Genomic DNA, 16,147 nt, shown 5'->3' with positions numbered 1-16,147 from the left:
GGGAGAGAATGTAAAATTTGGTAAAGAATTTTCTTGACTAGCAAAAATCCGCAAGAAAAAGGAGGTAGGTGATCTGATGCGCCAAGAAAAGAATGTTTTGTTCATTTGGCAGGTACATTCTAAAACACAACGAATGCCATTTGCTTGGTCTGTGGTTGTGCTTTCTATTATCTTCAAGAGGGTACCCGAGGTTGTCTGCCATTTGATAATGCAGCTCTTGTTCTCTGTTTCCTTGTTCTGTTGATTGCATAGCCTGCTAGCTCCCTTAAACTCAAGCTATGCATGTTGGGAAAAGGCAACCATAAAGCATTTATGAGGAGTGACTCTGTTTGCAAAGAAAGTGTTTTATGAGATTTTGCATTGCCCAACTTAAGGCAAGCTATAATAATAATAATAATAATAATAATAATAATAATAATAATAATAATAATAATAATAATAATAAAATTAATTTAAATTTGATATATTATAATTATAAGAATTTAAAAATATTAAATAATCTTTTAAATTGCTTTTTTTAAATATTTATAATAGTAATTTTTTAAATATTATTTTATTTCTTAATACCAGCTCCAAACGGAGTCCAAGGTTTTTACATATTATATTATAGTCTAAAATGAGTACAAATATAATCAAGTTGTGGGCTTAATTTCATATGGTTGATGACCTAAATGTTTCAGATTTAAAGACAAATCCCACTGCCACTTGCACTTCATAACAAATCCCAACAGCAATCTGCTCTCGGTTGGATCATTTTTATTAACAATTTGTTTTAATATTTGGCATTAAAAATATTAAAATTCAATTTCTATCAAGACAAAAATTAGCATATTAATTTAAAATATTTTAATTATTACAATTAAAATATATTTTATCAATAATAATTTTAATAATAATATAAAAAAAACCTACAATTATAAAATATGTATAAAGAAATCTTTATGCACATAAAACTTTTTTTTTAATAAAAAGAAAACAATGATAAGGTCAAAGAGATGAGGGGGTGAAGAAATAAAGAAGTGGCTAAGTGGCAAGCTCTGCACCACTCCAGGATGGGCCCAATATCTATACCAGCCAATAGCATCTCTCCCTCTCATATCCCTACCCTTTTTGGACTTGTAACCCACCATTTCTCCTCTAATGAAATATTTATTAAGATTATCATAAAAACAAATTTGAAAAATTATATAAAATTAATAATAATAATAAAAAAAATAAAAAATCATTCTATCAAAACTAACGGCAAGAAAGTTTCCAAGGTTTTACATTCTCCCCTTCTCATCAACTTTTTTACTACTCCCTCTTTGGAATCTCCACCTCTCCTCCTCCTCCTCCTCTTCTTCTTATTCTTCTTCTTCTTCTTCCCTACTAATAGTATTGTTTTTTCAGGTAGGCATTCATGACCCTTAATTCATATCTTTGCCATTTTTTTTCCTTCTTTTTTATTGCAAGAATTAAGGTTGAATTATTTGCTTATCTTCTGGGAATGTTTCACCTATTCTACTCTTTGTTTTTCCCTTTTTTCTTGTTCTTGTCCTTGTTCGTTTAGCCTCTTTTCTTGGGATCTTTTACCTTCTTTTGATGAATTCAAATATATGATAGGAAGTTTCAGATAGAGGACTGACATAACCCTGAATCTTTCCAATATTGTTAACATAGAGAATAAACAGCATTTTCTTATCACTTTATCTAATAAAGAAAGCGAATTGGATTTTGCAGACCATCGAACTTAAATTTTGAAAGTTTGGAAATTGCCAGTTGAAGATGTTAATATATGCTTTTCTTGTGACTCTTTAGTTCATCATTCATGGTTTAACATCCTTGTCTCAACTTATAGAATTTCACTTGATTTCGGGGACATATGAATAGTTTTCTAGCTTGTCAATATAGTTGAACTATCGTTCTTTAGAAATATTTCAAATATGCGTGTAATGATTCTAATCTCAGGTCAAGGATTTATGATGAATCATTGTTAGTGTTGTACTGGTACTAATGGATTATTTATTTATTTATTTTTTTCTGTGTGAGCTTAGTTTTTCTTTTTCATTTTCTATTGCATAAAACATTTGTTGTTCACGAAACCCAAATTTGAATTCAGGAAAATTTACTGGATCTAAATCTCTTGCATCCGCATATTTGTTCCATGTGCTGTGTCACTTTTGTCCAATATATGTGTATCATATGAAATATTCTTATGGCCAAAGAACCTCATGCATCTGTTTTCATTCCATGGTCCACTTGGCTGGATTCTTTTCATTCTTTCTTTGATTTAAATAATTAGAATTTGATAGTCTTCATGTTATTGACTTGATTGAAAAGAAGTCTCAAGAATTTTCTACTTTTTTTTTCTTAATTACCAGAAGGCTAACAAAGTGATCTTTGGGAGCTTTAGCATACAACACACCTTTTTACACTGAGCTTAGTGAATTGAGAGCAGTTGAAGACCTGTAAACAAATTTTGTTCATTAAATAGGTTAGAAGCTTCTATGCTCATGGCCACTGCTGCAGTTATTGGACTTAGTGCAGGAAAGAGGCTCTTGAGTTCCACCTTTTATTATTCTGACCTGACAGAAAAGTTTTTCAATGTCAATGATTATGGATTAACCCACTACCAAATTGCTTCAACAAAGAATGTGATTGTTGCCAAAAAATCATCAAATTATGGCTCTAGTTCCCCATCCTCCAGTAGAAATACACAGTCTATTAAGGCTCTTAAAGAACATGTGGACACTGCCTCTGCTTCCTCAACAGCAACATGGTTCAAGACATTCAATGACACAGAAGAGGATAGTTCTGATCTCTACTATTCAATAGAGGCACTTCTCTTGCTGCAGAAGTCTTTCCTTGAGAAACAATGGCATCTTTCATTTGAGAGGACAACCTCATGTGATTCACCCAGTAGAAAGAGTAAAAAGAAGATACCTATCACTTGTTCTGGGTTGTCTGCTCGGCAAAGGAGAATAAATACTCGGAGGAAGAATTTGAGCCAAAGTAAATCCATAGTGCAAGCTTGTACATTTATGCAGCTAAAATCATCTGTCAGTCCTGAACTGCTGCAGAATTGTTTGAAGGGTTATGTTAAGGGTGTAGTAAGTGAAGAGCTGCTCACCCATGGGGAAGTTGTGCACCTGTCAAGGATAATAAAAGCTGGTCTTTCCATGGAGGAACACAAATCCAGGTCAGACTAGGTCTTATCACTTGGGAAAAAATTTTAAACTTAGTAAAGTGATTCTTCTGCATATCCCTTGTTAAATTTCAACAACAAGCAGCTTTGCCATACCAAATACATTTTTCTGTATGTGGCTAGACCTCAGAAGTAAATAAATATAGAATTGAAGCAATGATATCCTGATTCAATAGTAAATGGATCACAGGAAGTCTTCTTTCCTTCTTATTTACATCTTAATGTTTTTTAAATCCCCCATTTTTTCACAAATCAAAGATGCTTTTTTTTGGAAAGAACTTAAAGACATTATTATCTTATTGATTATATTTTGTCTGTTTACATTGCAAATTCCAGGCTGAAGGAGAGATTAGGCTGTGGGCCCTCTGACCAACAACTTGCAACTTCCTTGAGGATTTCTCATGCAGAGTTACAGTCCAAATTGATAGCTTGTTCTTTGGCAAGAGAGAAACTAGCAATGAGCAATGTTCGTCTAGTTATGTCTATTGCTCAAAGATATGATAACATGGGCGCTGAAATGGCTGACCTTGTTCAGGTAGCATTTTTCTTTCTCATTTCTATTATGGAATATTTTTATCCTTGAACCTAAGTAATGAAAACTTAGATGGATTTGTTGGTACCCTCTTACATGCAAATTTTGTAATAATTCTCATGCAGGGAGGTTTGATTGGACTATTGCGAGGTATTGAGAAATTTGATTCTTCGAAGGGGTTCAAAATTTCTACTTATGTTTATTGGTGGATACGTCAGGTAAGGCTGATATTCGCTTTCAGATTGTAATGTGTAAACAACTTAGTATTTGGAAAATGACAAGACTATTTTTGTATACACATCCCCAATAGAGAATTGGAGAGAACACTTTTCCATTACAGGATCTTAGCAACTTATACCTCAGGGTTTATCTTTCTCAAATTGATGCACAATTTGTTGACTTTCCTGTCTTTTTCCTTCTGTTTATTACTGGCATATGAAAGCATGTGATAAGGCAACATGTAAATGATTATATTTCCTCTCTTAGTTTTCCTCCAAAATCTGGATTTTATATCCCATGCATCTCTTAACCTGAGAGACGAGTCCAGGGGTTATCTCTTACCTGAACACATATTACTACAAATTTGTTTGTATATCTTGGTTTCAACAGGCATTGCAAAACTAATTCAGATTTGTATTTTTCTTTGGCTACAGGGTGTCTCAAGAGCATTAGTTGAGAATTCAAGAACCTTAAGGCTGCCTAATCATTTACATGAAAGGTTAGGCTTAATACGAAATGCAAAAATCAGACTAGAAGAGAAAGGAGTAACTCCTTCAATTGATGTAAGTTTTTTCTTTTTTTTTTTGAATCAAAGAAATTTTGTTTCTATTTTAATTCCTTCTGTGCTAGCATATCAGTTTAATTCGCCATTCAACTAGTCTCAATGTACAGAACATTAATATGTCTTATTTTGCTGTTATTTTCAGAGGATTGCAAAGTCCCTGAATATGTCCCAGAAAAAAGTTAGGAATGCAACAGAGGTATTAAATATTGAAGACACTTCCTGCACATTATCCTCTTATTCTCCCTATGCAACTCCTTACCACACAATTTCATTATGTGTAGGCAATTAGCAAGGTCTTTTCACTTGATAGGGAAGCATTCCCCTCTTTGAATGGTCTCCCAGGGGAGACTCACCATAGTGTAAGTGAAGCTCAGCTTGTTTTGCAAATCCACCTGAGAATATTATTTTTCACCCTTTTAGTTGTGTTTGTCTATTTTATTTAGAATTGACTTCTTTCTTTTTTCTCTCTTTTAAAGTACATTGCAGATAATTGCGTTGAGAACAACCCATGGCATGGAGTACATGAATGGGCACTCAAGGTGAAAATGAAGCTTCTCATAGTGACAACTCCGTCTTATTTGCATTGTAGACTATGGAAACAAAATATTCATATCCTTACTGTTATGTTTGCAGGATGAAGTAAACAAGCTTATCAATTTGACTCTTCAAGAACGAGAAAAGGAAATTATAAGACTTTACTATGGTTTGGATAATGAATGCCTTACATGGGAGGACATAAGTAAGCGGTTAGTAGAAATAAAAATTTCCTACTTCTTAAAAATTGGCTGCACTAACACTTTAGAAGCACCACACATATCAGAAACAACCTTTTGCTTTTATGCTTCTGAGAGACTGAGGCACTGTATCAATTGGCAAACTCATAGCGCTTTACTTAGAAAGCTCTTTGGTTATGTGTGCATGATTTTGGTTTCCATTTCAACAGTGTAGGAACTGATTGACAGGGTCTGCTTATATCCTAACAATTGAATCATGGTTATCTGTACTGGTAGCATCTGTGCTTTAGAGCATTATGCAACATTTAGGAATTTTTTTTGTTCCTTTATGGTGTGAGGAATTACATGTTGTTCCTTTTTTAAAATACTATGTGAATTTAACAGTGGCACTGCATAATCTCTTCAGGATAGGTTTGTCCAGAGAAAGAGTTCGGCAAGTCGGGCTTGTTGCAGTAGAGAAATTAAAACATGCTGCAAGGAAGAAGAAGCTAGAGGCCATGCTATTAAAACATTGAATTGGTGCATGTTTCCTTAAAACTCCAGTATACGAGACTGTAAATATGCAGAAAGGAAAGCTTTATCTTCAATTTCCTTTTTCGGAGTAGAAACAACTATAGGAGATCATGTTTGCAAGGGCCCATCACCCCAAAACTTGCTGTAGAGTTGAGCATCCTGATTTAAGAGCTAGCTGGAGAAAAAAATTTTCTTGTATTTATCATATAATTTGAGGGAAAACCTGTGGATCTGAAATCAAAATCATTCTACTGTGTATGATGATGGCAATGATCAACTGTTTAGCTTTAGTCATTTTTGGATGGAAATAATTTGAGCATTTTTACATCCTATCTAATTGAAATCAATGTTCATATCAAATAAAAGATAGAAGGAAATTAGACTGTTTTGTATTCATGTTTTCTCAGTATATGAATGATTTTACTTTTATGGAATAAATTTTGGCTCATTGGAAATAACATGTAATTTCTATCAGAGAAGCCATTTCTAAATATGTGGGAATAAACAACCAGTACTTTTAACAAATTTAACTATCAGATCTCTCTTACAGTTCTAACTTTCTTTGGCAGCACAAGATTTTGCAGTACTGTTGCATGGTATCCTTATCACAACTCAACTCAACTAAACTTTTATTCCAAAAATTTATTGGAGTCGGCTATATGGATTCTCTTCATCCACTCTAAACGATTTTGGGTTAAAATCCTTGAAAATGTGTAATACTTCTAGGTCATGTTGTACTACCCTCCTCCTCCAAGTCAGTTTAGGTCTACCTCTTATTTTCTTTCATCCTCTAACCCAATATGCTCTACTTATCTAACTGAAGCCTTCATATGTCTACGTTTCATATGACAAAACTACCTCAATTTCTCTTCTCTCCACTTATCCTCAATTGGCACCACTCCTACATTTTCTCTAATACTTTCATTACGGACTTTATCTAGTCTAGTATGACCAGTCATCTACCTTAACATTCTCATCTCCGCAACTCTTATTTTAGACATATGCAACATATAACATTTGGCCAACACTCACTACCATATAACATAGCCAACATGACTGTACTATAAAATTTTTCTTATCACAGTAATGAGAAAATGCAAATGGTTTAGCTTCCTCCAATTCTCACTTTAGGATCCATGGTATCCTTCTCACAATAATGTTATGTTATAAAGATTTCACAAACCCCTGAAGGTATGATCTTGAAGGAAACCAAATCTTATGTAAGTTGCGAAAAATGGTCTGTGTTCCTCCAACTCTTAGTCTCAAGGTATGTGCATGGCCATTGGCCAAGCCCAAGACGAGGTACCAAAGAAGAACAGCTGCTTCTTGCGATGAGACAGATTCTACTTATAGAGAAAAAATATATGTGCACTTCCTGAACCCATCTCACACACATTTTCTGTTGTTCATGGAAGGCGTATGCGAGAGAGATTCTCCTTGGAGATCATTGTGCAGGGCAGTTCGATGATAGAACCGACAAGTGAAAAACAATATTTTTATTATATTAACACGCGTATAATAAATTTGCTACAAACTTACTCAACTAAAAATTTATTGATTTCAAATATAGAGATACAAAGGTAATTTTTTTTTTGAAGGCTATGCTTAAAACCTGCATATTCCAATTAACTTATTGTCTCTGAGAAGCTCACTAGATTCATAAAGAAATTACTTCTGTTCTGAAGGTCTGTACAGTTTTAGTTTAACATTACGATAATAGTGTTTTTCACATGCCAATTAGCGTTCAAACAGAGTGATAATTCAGTTGAACGGGTAACAAATAACCATTGACAAGCTTAGTCCATTAACTGTCAAAGTCATATCAATACCAGGTAATTCCTCATCTCAGTATTCTCTCAATAATGGCAATGTACCTCAAGATATCAGTAGTCCACAACAATAGCCATTTAATAGTACACGGTGCAGGGACTAATATGCGGCATATTATACACGGTAGCTGCTTATAATCTATAAAATGTATTGGTGTATCATAGCCCATGGCACAGACTTCAAACATCGCTCAGCAACTCCTGTGTTCTGTGAAATTTGACCTTAGCTGGACTTGCTCAAGCAAATACACGGTACCACCTAATTGCCAACCTATAGCAGTCTCATCTTGATCTTCCATAGGGTAGCGGTGCAGCGCCAAGCATGAAGCCTTCATGCATATTCCAGTTCGTATCTATTCAAGAATTAAAAAATAGGATATTTTGAAGGTAAAAGCGAGACAAACAAATAAAAAGAGAATTCTATGTGGCTTTATAAGACAAAATTTCCATCCACCCCATCCTTAAACTTTCAAACTATTTGTTAGACCAAAACATATTTTAGGAGTTGGAAGTTGGAATACACAGATGGTAGCTTTGGTGTAATAGTAAAGTTATTCCATTTATGACTTGAATGTCATAGGGTACAAGCCACGGAAACAATCTCTCTAGTCTCTATAAAGTAGGGTAAGACTGTGCACATCAACCTTCTCAGAGCACTTTTAAGTTGGAATACACATGCATACACCTCTGTAAAGTGAACAAAGAAAATGCCTTCTCCCTAGGTAGGATCACTAAAAAAATGTTGGCAGTGGCAGCAGAAAGAAAATCAGGTTGAAGGAAAACAATAAAAAATAGAAGCAGCCATTGATAACAAAGAAGTTGAGCCAACCAACTAAAAAAGCACAACAAAAGAAATGGGAAAAGAAAGGAAGGGAGAGAGAGATGGAAATATAAAAAGAACACGACGCATAACCAAAAAAAACAAAGCAATATTCAAAGCAAGCTAGATGAGGAAAGACATACTATCCTTAATATTATCATGGCAAAACATATTTACAAGATTAGCTAACAAGGAAATACAAGTGTAAATAATTCAGCAGCAGTAATGCATAATAACCAAGATAACGTCTGCAAAAATGATTTCAAATTCTACTTTCTTACAACAAATTGCACTGCCCATTACAGACAAGCTGATTTTATATGGAAAAGCTGACCTCTTAACTTCGATTACTTTTATGCATGATGCATCACACCCTATTTGATCTGAAGGACAGCTTTCTCAGCCTGTAGTTGTTCCACAACCCAACAACTCCTCAGAGCTCTAAAAATCAACGTCTCTTTGTAAGAGAATTGTTATGCATCTCAAGCAACTTATCAAGGTTTGTCAGGAACCAATCTTCCTCTTTCTGGGCATACAACCTTTGATGCAGTGAGTCCACATATATGCTTACGTTTCCATAGCCATAAATCTGATGACCATTGTATGTCCTGCCAGGTTTAGGCTTAAATAGCAAGCCATGATGTTGTGCATGTGCCTCAACAACTTCCTTCAAAGTCATCTCAAGACCACCACCCACACCATCTGCCGGGACTGTGCTTCCCACACCCATTGCAGGTTGCTGTTGAGCATGTGATGCAAACTGCTTTGGTTCTTGTGCCCTAAGATAACTCTCCCTCAAGCCAGGTTGGACCACTTCCATACCTTCAATAGCCCGATCAATCATGTTGAGGCCAAGAGTAAATTGATATCGAATGTTTTCATGGGCCTGAAGCTCCGGTGGGAGGAGTCCCTTCCAACCTGTATACCATCTATGAACCTCCTGTAAGTTTGGATTTGAACACAACCAATGATATAGAACCTGCAGCCACTTGACAAAGAAAAATCTCTCCATCAAATCAACCATGAGATGAATTGGAATTGCAGAAGCCCATGATATGACCCAATAGAATTGATCAAGGTTTTGAGCAGTAGGATTTATTTGGAACTCTTGTAATGCAACCTCCAACTTAGGAACTATAAATTTGCGCATAAGATTTTCCCAACTAGCTGAATCAAACACAGTTTTCCAAGGGGACAATATAGCATAAGCAGACGTATCACTAGGGTGCCAAGCACCAAGAACCATAGACAACTTCATACGTATCTTCTCGTATAAATACTCCAATCTCTGTCCCAACTGCGGCAGCCATGGATGCACCCAAACATGGATTGGAACAGTTTCCCGACGAGGGTCCCACAAATCCACAGCAGTAGACAATTTTGGCAGGACTACATTATCTAATATGCTCTGGATAACTGATGCAGGCAACAATTTTTCCCATGACTCCAAAAATCTAAGCATCGGTTCAGGGTCCCTAGGTTCCCAAGTATTAATACCAGCTATTCTTACAGCAGGTAAAACTACTTCAGATACTAATTGTGTGAATGGTGTGGCTACATTCCAAATATCATTACCTTCCTCACCTTGCAGCACATTCTTCCACAATTCCACAAGTTCCAATCCATGCAATGGATTTCTAAGAGGATCCCATCCCTGAAATACTCTAATGAACAAAGGCAAAGCAAATGAACAAGCTATGCTAGACAAGTTGCAAAGCTTGTAATCATCTGCAAATTTCCTTCGTAGGCCAGCAAAACACTTTGCTAACAAATCCAAGGTCAAGGTTCCAGAGGAATTCTGCTCCTCAATATAGCTCAACATGCTCATGATTTCCTCCATGTTATCCAATTGTTTCTTCTGGCGTGAAGCCTCCATTTCCAGCTTCTCTCTCTCTTTCTGCAAGCTAATAGCTGTCTCCCTCTCGTTTCTCAAATCTCTATCAATCTTCTGAATGTCCAACTCAGCCAAGTCCACAATTAGCCTCACATTATGCTGAAGTTCTGCCATTGGAATATCATTTTCCCTTGCCTTCTGCTCTGCATTCAGATTCTCCAAATTTGTTAGCACTCTCACTTGAGGTCCCCGCATGTCAAGCACCTTCTGTACAACCTCAAAACCCTGTTCTTCCTTCTTTGCCAACAACTCCTCTGCTGTTATATACTCCTCTTTCTTCTTCTTCCTCCCCTTCATCCAGAGCCTCTCCTTTGCTCTCCCTACAGCGTGACTCTGGCTCTGGTTCTCAATCGCACTATTAATCTCCTCCAGCTGAGGCAACTTAGAGGACGCTTCTTTAAAATCATTGAAACCCATTCCCATATTTTTAGGCCTCATCTTTGCTTCAATTGGAGCCACAATCCCTTGCTCGTTCTTCCCCAGTCCACCTCCCTTATACCCCATTTTCTCCAACAATCTCATCCCAATTCCTTTTGTATGCTTCTCAAACTCCCCAACATCCCCAGTTCTCACTTCTCTCTTTTTCCCTCCTTCCTTTTCTTTCTTTTCCAATCTCTTCCGCTCCCTCCTTTGTGCTCCCTCTTTTATCCTCCTCCCAAACTCAGTAGGCAAAAAATTATCCTCATCCTCACTACCAACCTCATTCTCAAACCCCTCACTCTTTTCAACCCCATTATTACTACCATTAAACCCTAATCCGGAACTAAACCCCAGCCCCGACCCTGAACCTGACCCCAAACCTGGCCTGTCATTATCATCGGCAAACATATCATCAACATTCTCTTCTTTGGCATTCTTATCAATTTCTTGGTTAGGCATCACGGTACCTGTAGAGACGAAATTGACGGGCTTAGAAAGGTCAGGCTTCCGGCCAAAATCACGGTCTTTTCTCCGTTTACGCGAGGAAGATGAGCCGTAGCCAAATTCGTCATCTGAATCGGAATAGTCGGCGAAAACCCCATAGAGAACATCATCCTTGGTTTGCTTGCGCTTCTCTTTGCGACTCCGATAGAAGAACTCGCCGTTTATCCATTGGCCGTCCTCGAAGTCGTTCTCCGTGCCAAATCTCTCCATCTCCTGGTAATCGTCCATCTTGAATTTAATCTCTAGCTCCCTGTTGCCTACTCTTTACTCCTCCAATCTGGAAAATAAAAAATGAATAAACGAAACCAGTAAAACCCTAGAATCTAGTGCGCAGTTGATTTTTAGATATCAGGGAAAGCCAAGGAGTGCACCGGTGATAGTTATAACGGAAAATTGCTTCGCTAAATACATAATTGCATCCTTATATATATGTTTTTTAAATTTAACACATTACACCCCCAAATTTTTATTAAAAGTTCATTACCTCAATTATTATTATTAACATTCGAAATGTAAATTAACTCTCCACGTGTCACTTCGATATTCGCACATTCTCTAACCCCCCAATCTACAGTCTACCCGCCATTCGTCTTCCCCCTCCACCTGACTAGTATTGCTACTGCCACTCTCGCTGGTCAAGCTCTCTCCTGTCTGCTCAATCCCTTAGCCAGCTGCTCCTGCAATGGCCAGGTCTCTGGTTGTCCCTCTAGCTAGTACAGCACCATCAAAGCACTCTTCTTTGTTCCCAAATTTCCCTTTCCATTTCCATTCTCATTCCATTCCCTCCAGAACCCTTTCTTTGGCTATCCACAAGCCTTCTAATTGTTATACCCACTATTCTCTAACTTCACTTCATCGACGCCTCTCTCCGGTTCCTGCTCTAGATTCCGACGTTCCTCACCCTCTTCAGGAGGTAATCTTATTTTGATGGATGATTTGCACTTCTCCCCTGCCGTTTTGGGTTTTAAATGTTTCATTTGAATTGGGATTTTGTTGGAATTTTAAAAGGGATCAGCGAATGTAAAGGGTAGTAAGAGCTTTGAACAATGGGATTCATGGACGGCGAAATTTTCCGGAGCCTCAAATATCCCATTTCTGTTGCTTCAAATGCCTCAGATCATCCTCAACGCGCAAAATCTAATGGCTGGCAATAAAACTGCCCTTTTTGCTGTGCCATGGCTGGTAACCCATTACCGAATCATCTTTCTATATTTGGCTTAAAAATTTTCCCTTTTGAATGAAGTGAAAGTTTTTGAAGGAAATGTTGTAAATGCAGGGGATGTTTACTGGGTTGCTCGGAAATCTTTCTTTACTTTCTTACTTTGTGAAAAAGAAGGAAACAGAGGTAATTGTGGTGCAAACGCTGGGAGTGGTTTCCATTTATTTAGTAATTACTCAGCTTGCAATGGCAGAAGCTATGCCTCTGCCTCACTTTCTGGCCACTTCAGTAGTTGTGGCAACCGGTCTGGTGTTGAATTTCTTCAATTTCCTTGGAAAGCTTAATGCTGGAATCTGGCGTGTTTGGGAAGATTTTATAACAGTGGCTGGACTCTCGGCTCTTCCCCAGGTGCTCTTTTTTCTTGCTTACTTTCACACTATACATGCGTGCCCCAATGTTGATGCATCTACGAGTGTATTGATCTTGGCAGTTTAGGGAAGTAAAATATTAATTTAGTTTTCAGTAGTTATGTTAACAAACGCTCACATATTTGTAAATTGGAGCACAGGTCATGTGGTCTACGTTTGTCCCATATATACCAAGCACCATCTTGCCTGGGGCAATAGCATTTGTCACAGCTGTAGCAGCTGTTATAATGGTAAGCTTTTAAGATTTCAAATTGCTTTTGGTGGTATTGCTCTAATGAGATAATCATTGGGGATTCCCAGGATTAGAAATTGTGATAAAAATGGTAACGCATGGTTTTGCATGGGATGATTTTGTAACTCATAGAAATGATGTACTTCACCTTCTTCCAGTGCTCATTAAAAGACCTTTTTTACTCTAAATGTAATCCTACCCCGTGGTTCTATGTGGGAAATATCGAATCATTATTATAATTTTTTTTTGGCATCTTCAACGTTTCCCTTTGTTCAATGTTTTGTATGGGAAAATAAGCATTTGGATTCAGAATCCTTGTAGACTTACAACTGCTAAGATATGCAGGCACGAACAGGCAAGCTTTCAGAGAAAGGTGTTAAATTTGTTGGAGGAATATCTGGATGGACGGCAACTCTTCTTTTCATGTGGATGCCAGTTTCGCAAATGGTGATCTTTGTTGTACCTTGTTTATTTAAGTTTTTGGCTCACTGATGTTTATTTTACATGCACATCTGACCAAGAATAGTGCTTTCTATTCAGTGGACAAATTTCCTGAATCCTGATAACATCAAAGGCTTATCAGCTTTCTCAATGCTGCTTGCTGTGATTGGAAATGGACTTATGGTCCCACGTGCACTCTTCATTCGTGATTTTATGTGGTAATAATGCTCATTCTTCCTTTCAATTTATCTTACATCTAAGCTATAGCCATTGTTATACTAAATGCCAAGCATCTAAAGAATTATGTTTTCTTTTTCTTTTCTTTTAAAAAAAAAAAAAAACCTGTAAATCATAATTCATATTCTTATTCTGTCACCAAAATCGGCTTAGATGTATTCCTGGAGCAGTGTTTTTAATTGTGTTATCTACCAATTTATTTGTTTCTTGTTTTTGGTGCTTCATTAAGAGAAGTATATTTCTTATCATGTTTTCTTTTATTTGACATGTTAGTCACTTGGTCTGTTCTTTTATTAATAAAATTCGGTGACATTAAAATACCTTCGACCTTCTATGCCTTTCTTTCTGGGGTAGGACTGGGATTTTTATGTTGTGCTCTCTGTGAGCAAAAGAATCACCATAAACTTTCTGCTCCATTTCAGCTGTGACTGATGTTGATTAATCTAATAATCTAGTGCAAGTTAAATGGGACTTTTCCTTTTATCGATTTCTTTAGGGGCCAATCAAATCCTGTGGATGGCAACATTATGGGGATTTCAGTACTAGAGTTCCCAAAGACCATGAGTAAGGGAAGCTTTAAACTTAAAAATGATATCAGGATTTTTATGTTTGCAATCATTGCTTCTTCTGTATGCAAAAGTTAAATGTGCCTCTAATCATGCATGAACTTTCTGAAACGATGAATGGCTCATAAAGAATGGTCTTCACTCATCAAATCATGTTATGCTAGTTGTACTTAAGCAATCTGTCATGTGATATTCATACCAAAGAAAGGAGAGCACGTGGACCAAAAGCACAATCTACTGTATCTTCTCACAAAATTGCTTTAAGTTTCAGAAGCACTGAAGCAGCATAAATATGTCTGGATATTGTACTGCGTTTTTTACCATGTATACTCCATCCTGCTAAGAATGCTCCACACAATACTGCTACTAGTCATCCCTCTATTTATTTGGAAGAAAAAGAAATTAACTTGCTGAAACTGAATCCTGGTTGGATTCTCTTTAACGTGAGTACAAAAAAAGAAAGACTGCTGAACTCTGAATCCTGTTTGCTTACAATACTTGGCTCTGAATTTATTCATCCATCTCAATTAGGCACTTCTTTCATTTCACAATAATAGATCCTCTTGTTGTCTTTGATAGTTGGAGTCTTTAGTTAATGCTTCGATGAACTAATAATGTATTTGACAAATGCGTGCGTTTCTTAAAATATGTTTGCAGGTTCACTGGGTCATCCTGGGCTGCACTCTTTTATGGGTATGGGAATATTTTATGCATGTACTGGTAAGCAATCTTTCACTTGCAGTTATCATTGTTTATTATGCATGTTTGTTAATATCAACTGAAAATTTACTGCAATTTCAGTTTCAACAGTATCAGCAGAGAATTCTTTCTTGCAGCCACTGCTGGTTTGGTTCTATGGATAGGTTGCACCTCTATCTTTCTCTCACTTGTTTTTGGATGTATGAGTGGATTATTCCCCCTTACCCCACCCTCTCCTTCTCAACTTCCCTATTTTTCTCTGAATGAAATGGTAATAGCGTTGATTGTTGAACAATAAAGGGGTTATCTCTGATACATTCTTCCTTGTAATAGGAATGGCTCTGTGGAGAGACGCTGTAGTATATGGATACAACTCACCTCTGACATCCTTGAAAGAGTTGGCCTTTGGCTCAACTTGAAGTTCCATGCAATGCTGCCATGAAGCTTAGATGACATGAAAGCAACCAGATCCCAAGATCTTATATCTGAAGCATGAAATATGAAAATTCATCTTCATTACTAAGGTGCCATTGCTTGGTCAGGATTGCTGCCACAGTTTTCCAACCATTAACTTTTAATCAAAGAGCTTGTCGTATGGAGATCAATTGATGCCCTTCCACTGAACATTGCGGAATCCTAAATTGGTATGATAACAGAAATTTAGGATGGGGATATATGATTAATATTTGTAATAATTGGAGGTGGTATTGTTGTCCAGTGCTCGATTATTGAAAGGCACATTGAAGTTACAGAGACAGCAGAATGATTCCTGTTAATGAATGAATGATTTTTCTTGCAATAAAAAGTCTAATTCATTTCAAAATTTCTCATAAATTAGAAAAAGTGGTCTTACTGAACAACTATGAATTCTTTATTTTTCAGTGTAACGAATTAAAAATTAATGAACATACCAAAATTAAATCATTTATAACAGTAATCAATCATTGTATCTATTAGAGATTGAGCATTAGAGATTTAGGGGAGTATAAAGCGCCTGGCTAGAATTATTTTTTTGATGGGCATTGCAAAAAAAAAAAAGACTCGTGGGTTTGAATCCACGTCTAACTCAAATCTTTTTTCACTTCCACTTATATGTTATTCACTCATTTCCTCTTTCTAATGTAAGAATTTTAATACTTGAATATTCCCAATGGTATCAAATGAAATCATT

At 36.6% G+C, this 16,147-nt stretch overlaps 3 protein-coding genes across 5 annotated transcripts; 2 read left to right on the top strand and 1 right to left on the bottom strand.

Moving 5' to 3' along the window:
• Window positions 1–1,227: 1,227 nt before the first annotated feature.
• On the top strand, window positions 1,228–6,141 carry LOC110659602 (RNA polymerase sigma factor sigA). Of its 2 annotated transcripts, none has more exons than XM_058146556.1 (10): window positions 1,228–1,389; window positions 2,361–3,178; window positions 3,521–3,719; window positions 3,842–3,934; window positions 4,370–4,498; window positions 4,643–4,696; window positions 4,782–4,859; window positions 4,977–5,039; window positions 5,134–5,239; window positions 5,641–6,141. In XM_058146556.1, the coding sequence occupies exons 2-10, from the start codon at window positions 2,487–2,489 to the stop codon at window positions 5,643–5,645; spliced, it is 1,419 nt and encodes a 472-aa protein (XP_058002539.1). In that variant the 5' UTR covers window positions 1,228–1,389; window positions 2,361–2,486; the 3' UTR covers window positions 5,646–6,141. The 2 variants fall into 2 exon arrangements, with proteins under 2 accessions (XP_058002539.1, XP_058002538.1); XM_058146555.1 differs by having other exon boundaries at window positions 1,229–1,389; window positions 5,134–5,246.
• Window positions 6,142–7,507: 1,366 nt separating this feature from the next.
• LOC110659603 (septin and tuftelin-interacting protein 1 homolog 1) lies at window positions 7,508–11,663 on the bottom strand. The gene is made up of 2 exons (XM_058146552.1): window positions 8,731–11,663; window positions 7,508–7,929 (listed from the first exon to the last, which is right to left on the bottom strand). Exon 1 carries the CDS (start codon window positions 11,440–11,442, stop codon window positions 8,845–8,847), a length of 2,598 nt encoding a protein of 865 aa, XP_058002535.1. The 5' UTR covers window positions 11,443–11,663; the 3' UTR covers window positions 7,508–7,929; window positions 8,731–8,844.
• Window positions 11,664–11,751: 88 nt separating this feature from the next.
• On the top strand, window positions 11,752–15,799 carry LOC110659549 (maltose excess protein 1, chloroplastic). 2 transcript variants are annotated; one of them, XM_058146554.1, is made up of 10 exons: window positions 11,752–12,127; window positions 12,223–12,396; window positions 12,491–12,781; window positions 12,942–13,031; window positions 13,379–13,480; window positions 13,574–13,692; window positions 14,208–14,275; window positions 14,935–14,997; window positions 15,079–15,140; window positions 15,310–15,799. In XM_058146554.1, exons 1-9 carry the CDS (start codon window positions 11,897–11,899, stop codon window positions 15,138–15,140), a joined length of 1,200 nt encoding a protein of 399 aa, XP_058002537.1. In that variant the 5' UTR covers window positions 11,752–11,896; the 3' UTR covers window positions 15,310–15,799. The 2 variants fall into 2 exon arrangements, with proteins under 2 accessions (XP_058002537.1, XP_058002536.1); XM_058146553.1 differs by lacking the exon at window positions 14,208–14,275.
• Window positions 15,800–16,147: the final 348 nt, after the last annotated feature.

The sequence above is a fragment of the Hevea brasiliensis genome, chromosome 5 (assembly GCF_030052815.1).
Source record: "Hevea brasiliensis isolate MT/VB/25A 57/8 chromosome 5, ASM3005281v1, whole genome shotgun sequence".
Taxonomy (NCBI): Eukaryota; Viridiplantae; Streptophyta; class Magnoliopsida; order Malpighiales; family Euphorbiaceae; genus Hevea; species Hevea brasiliensis.
The sequence above is the reverse complement of the archived record's forward strand: the minus strand, read 5'-3'. Positions and strand labels throughout refer to the sequence as shown.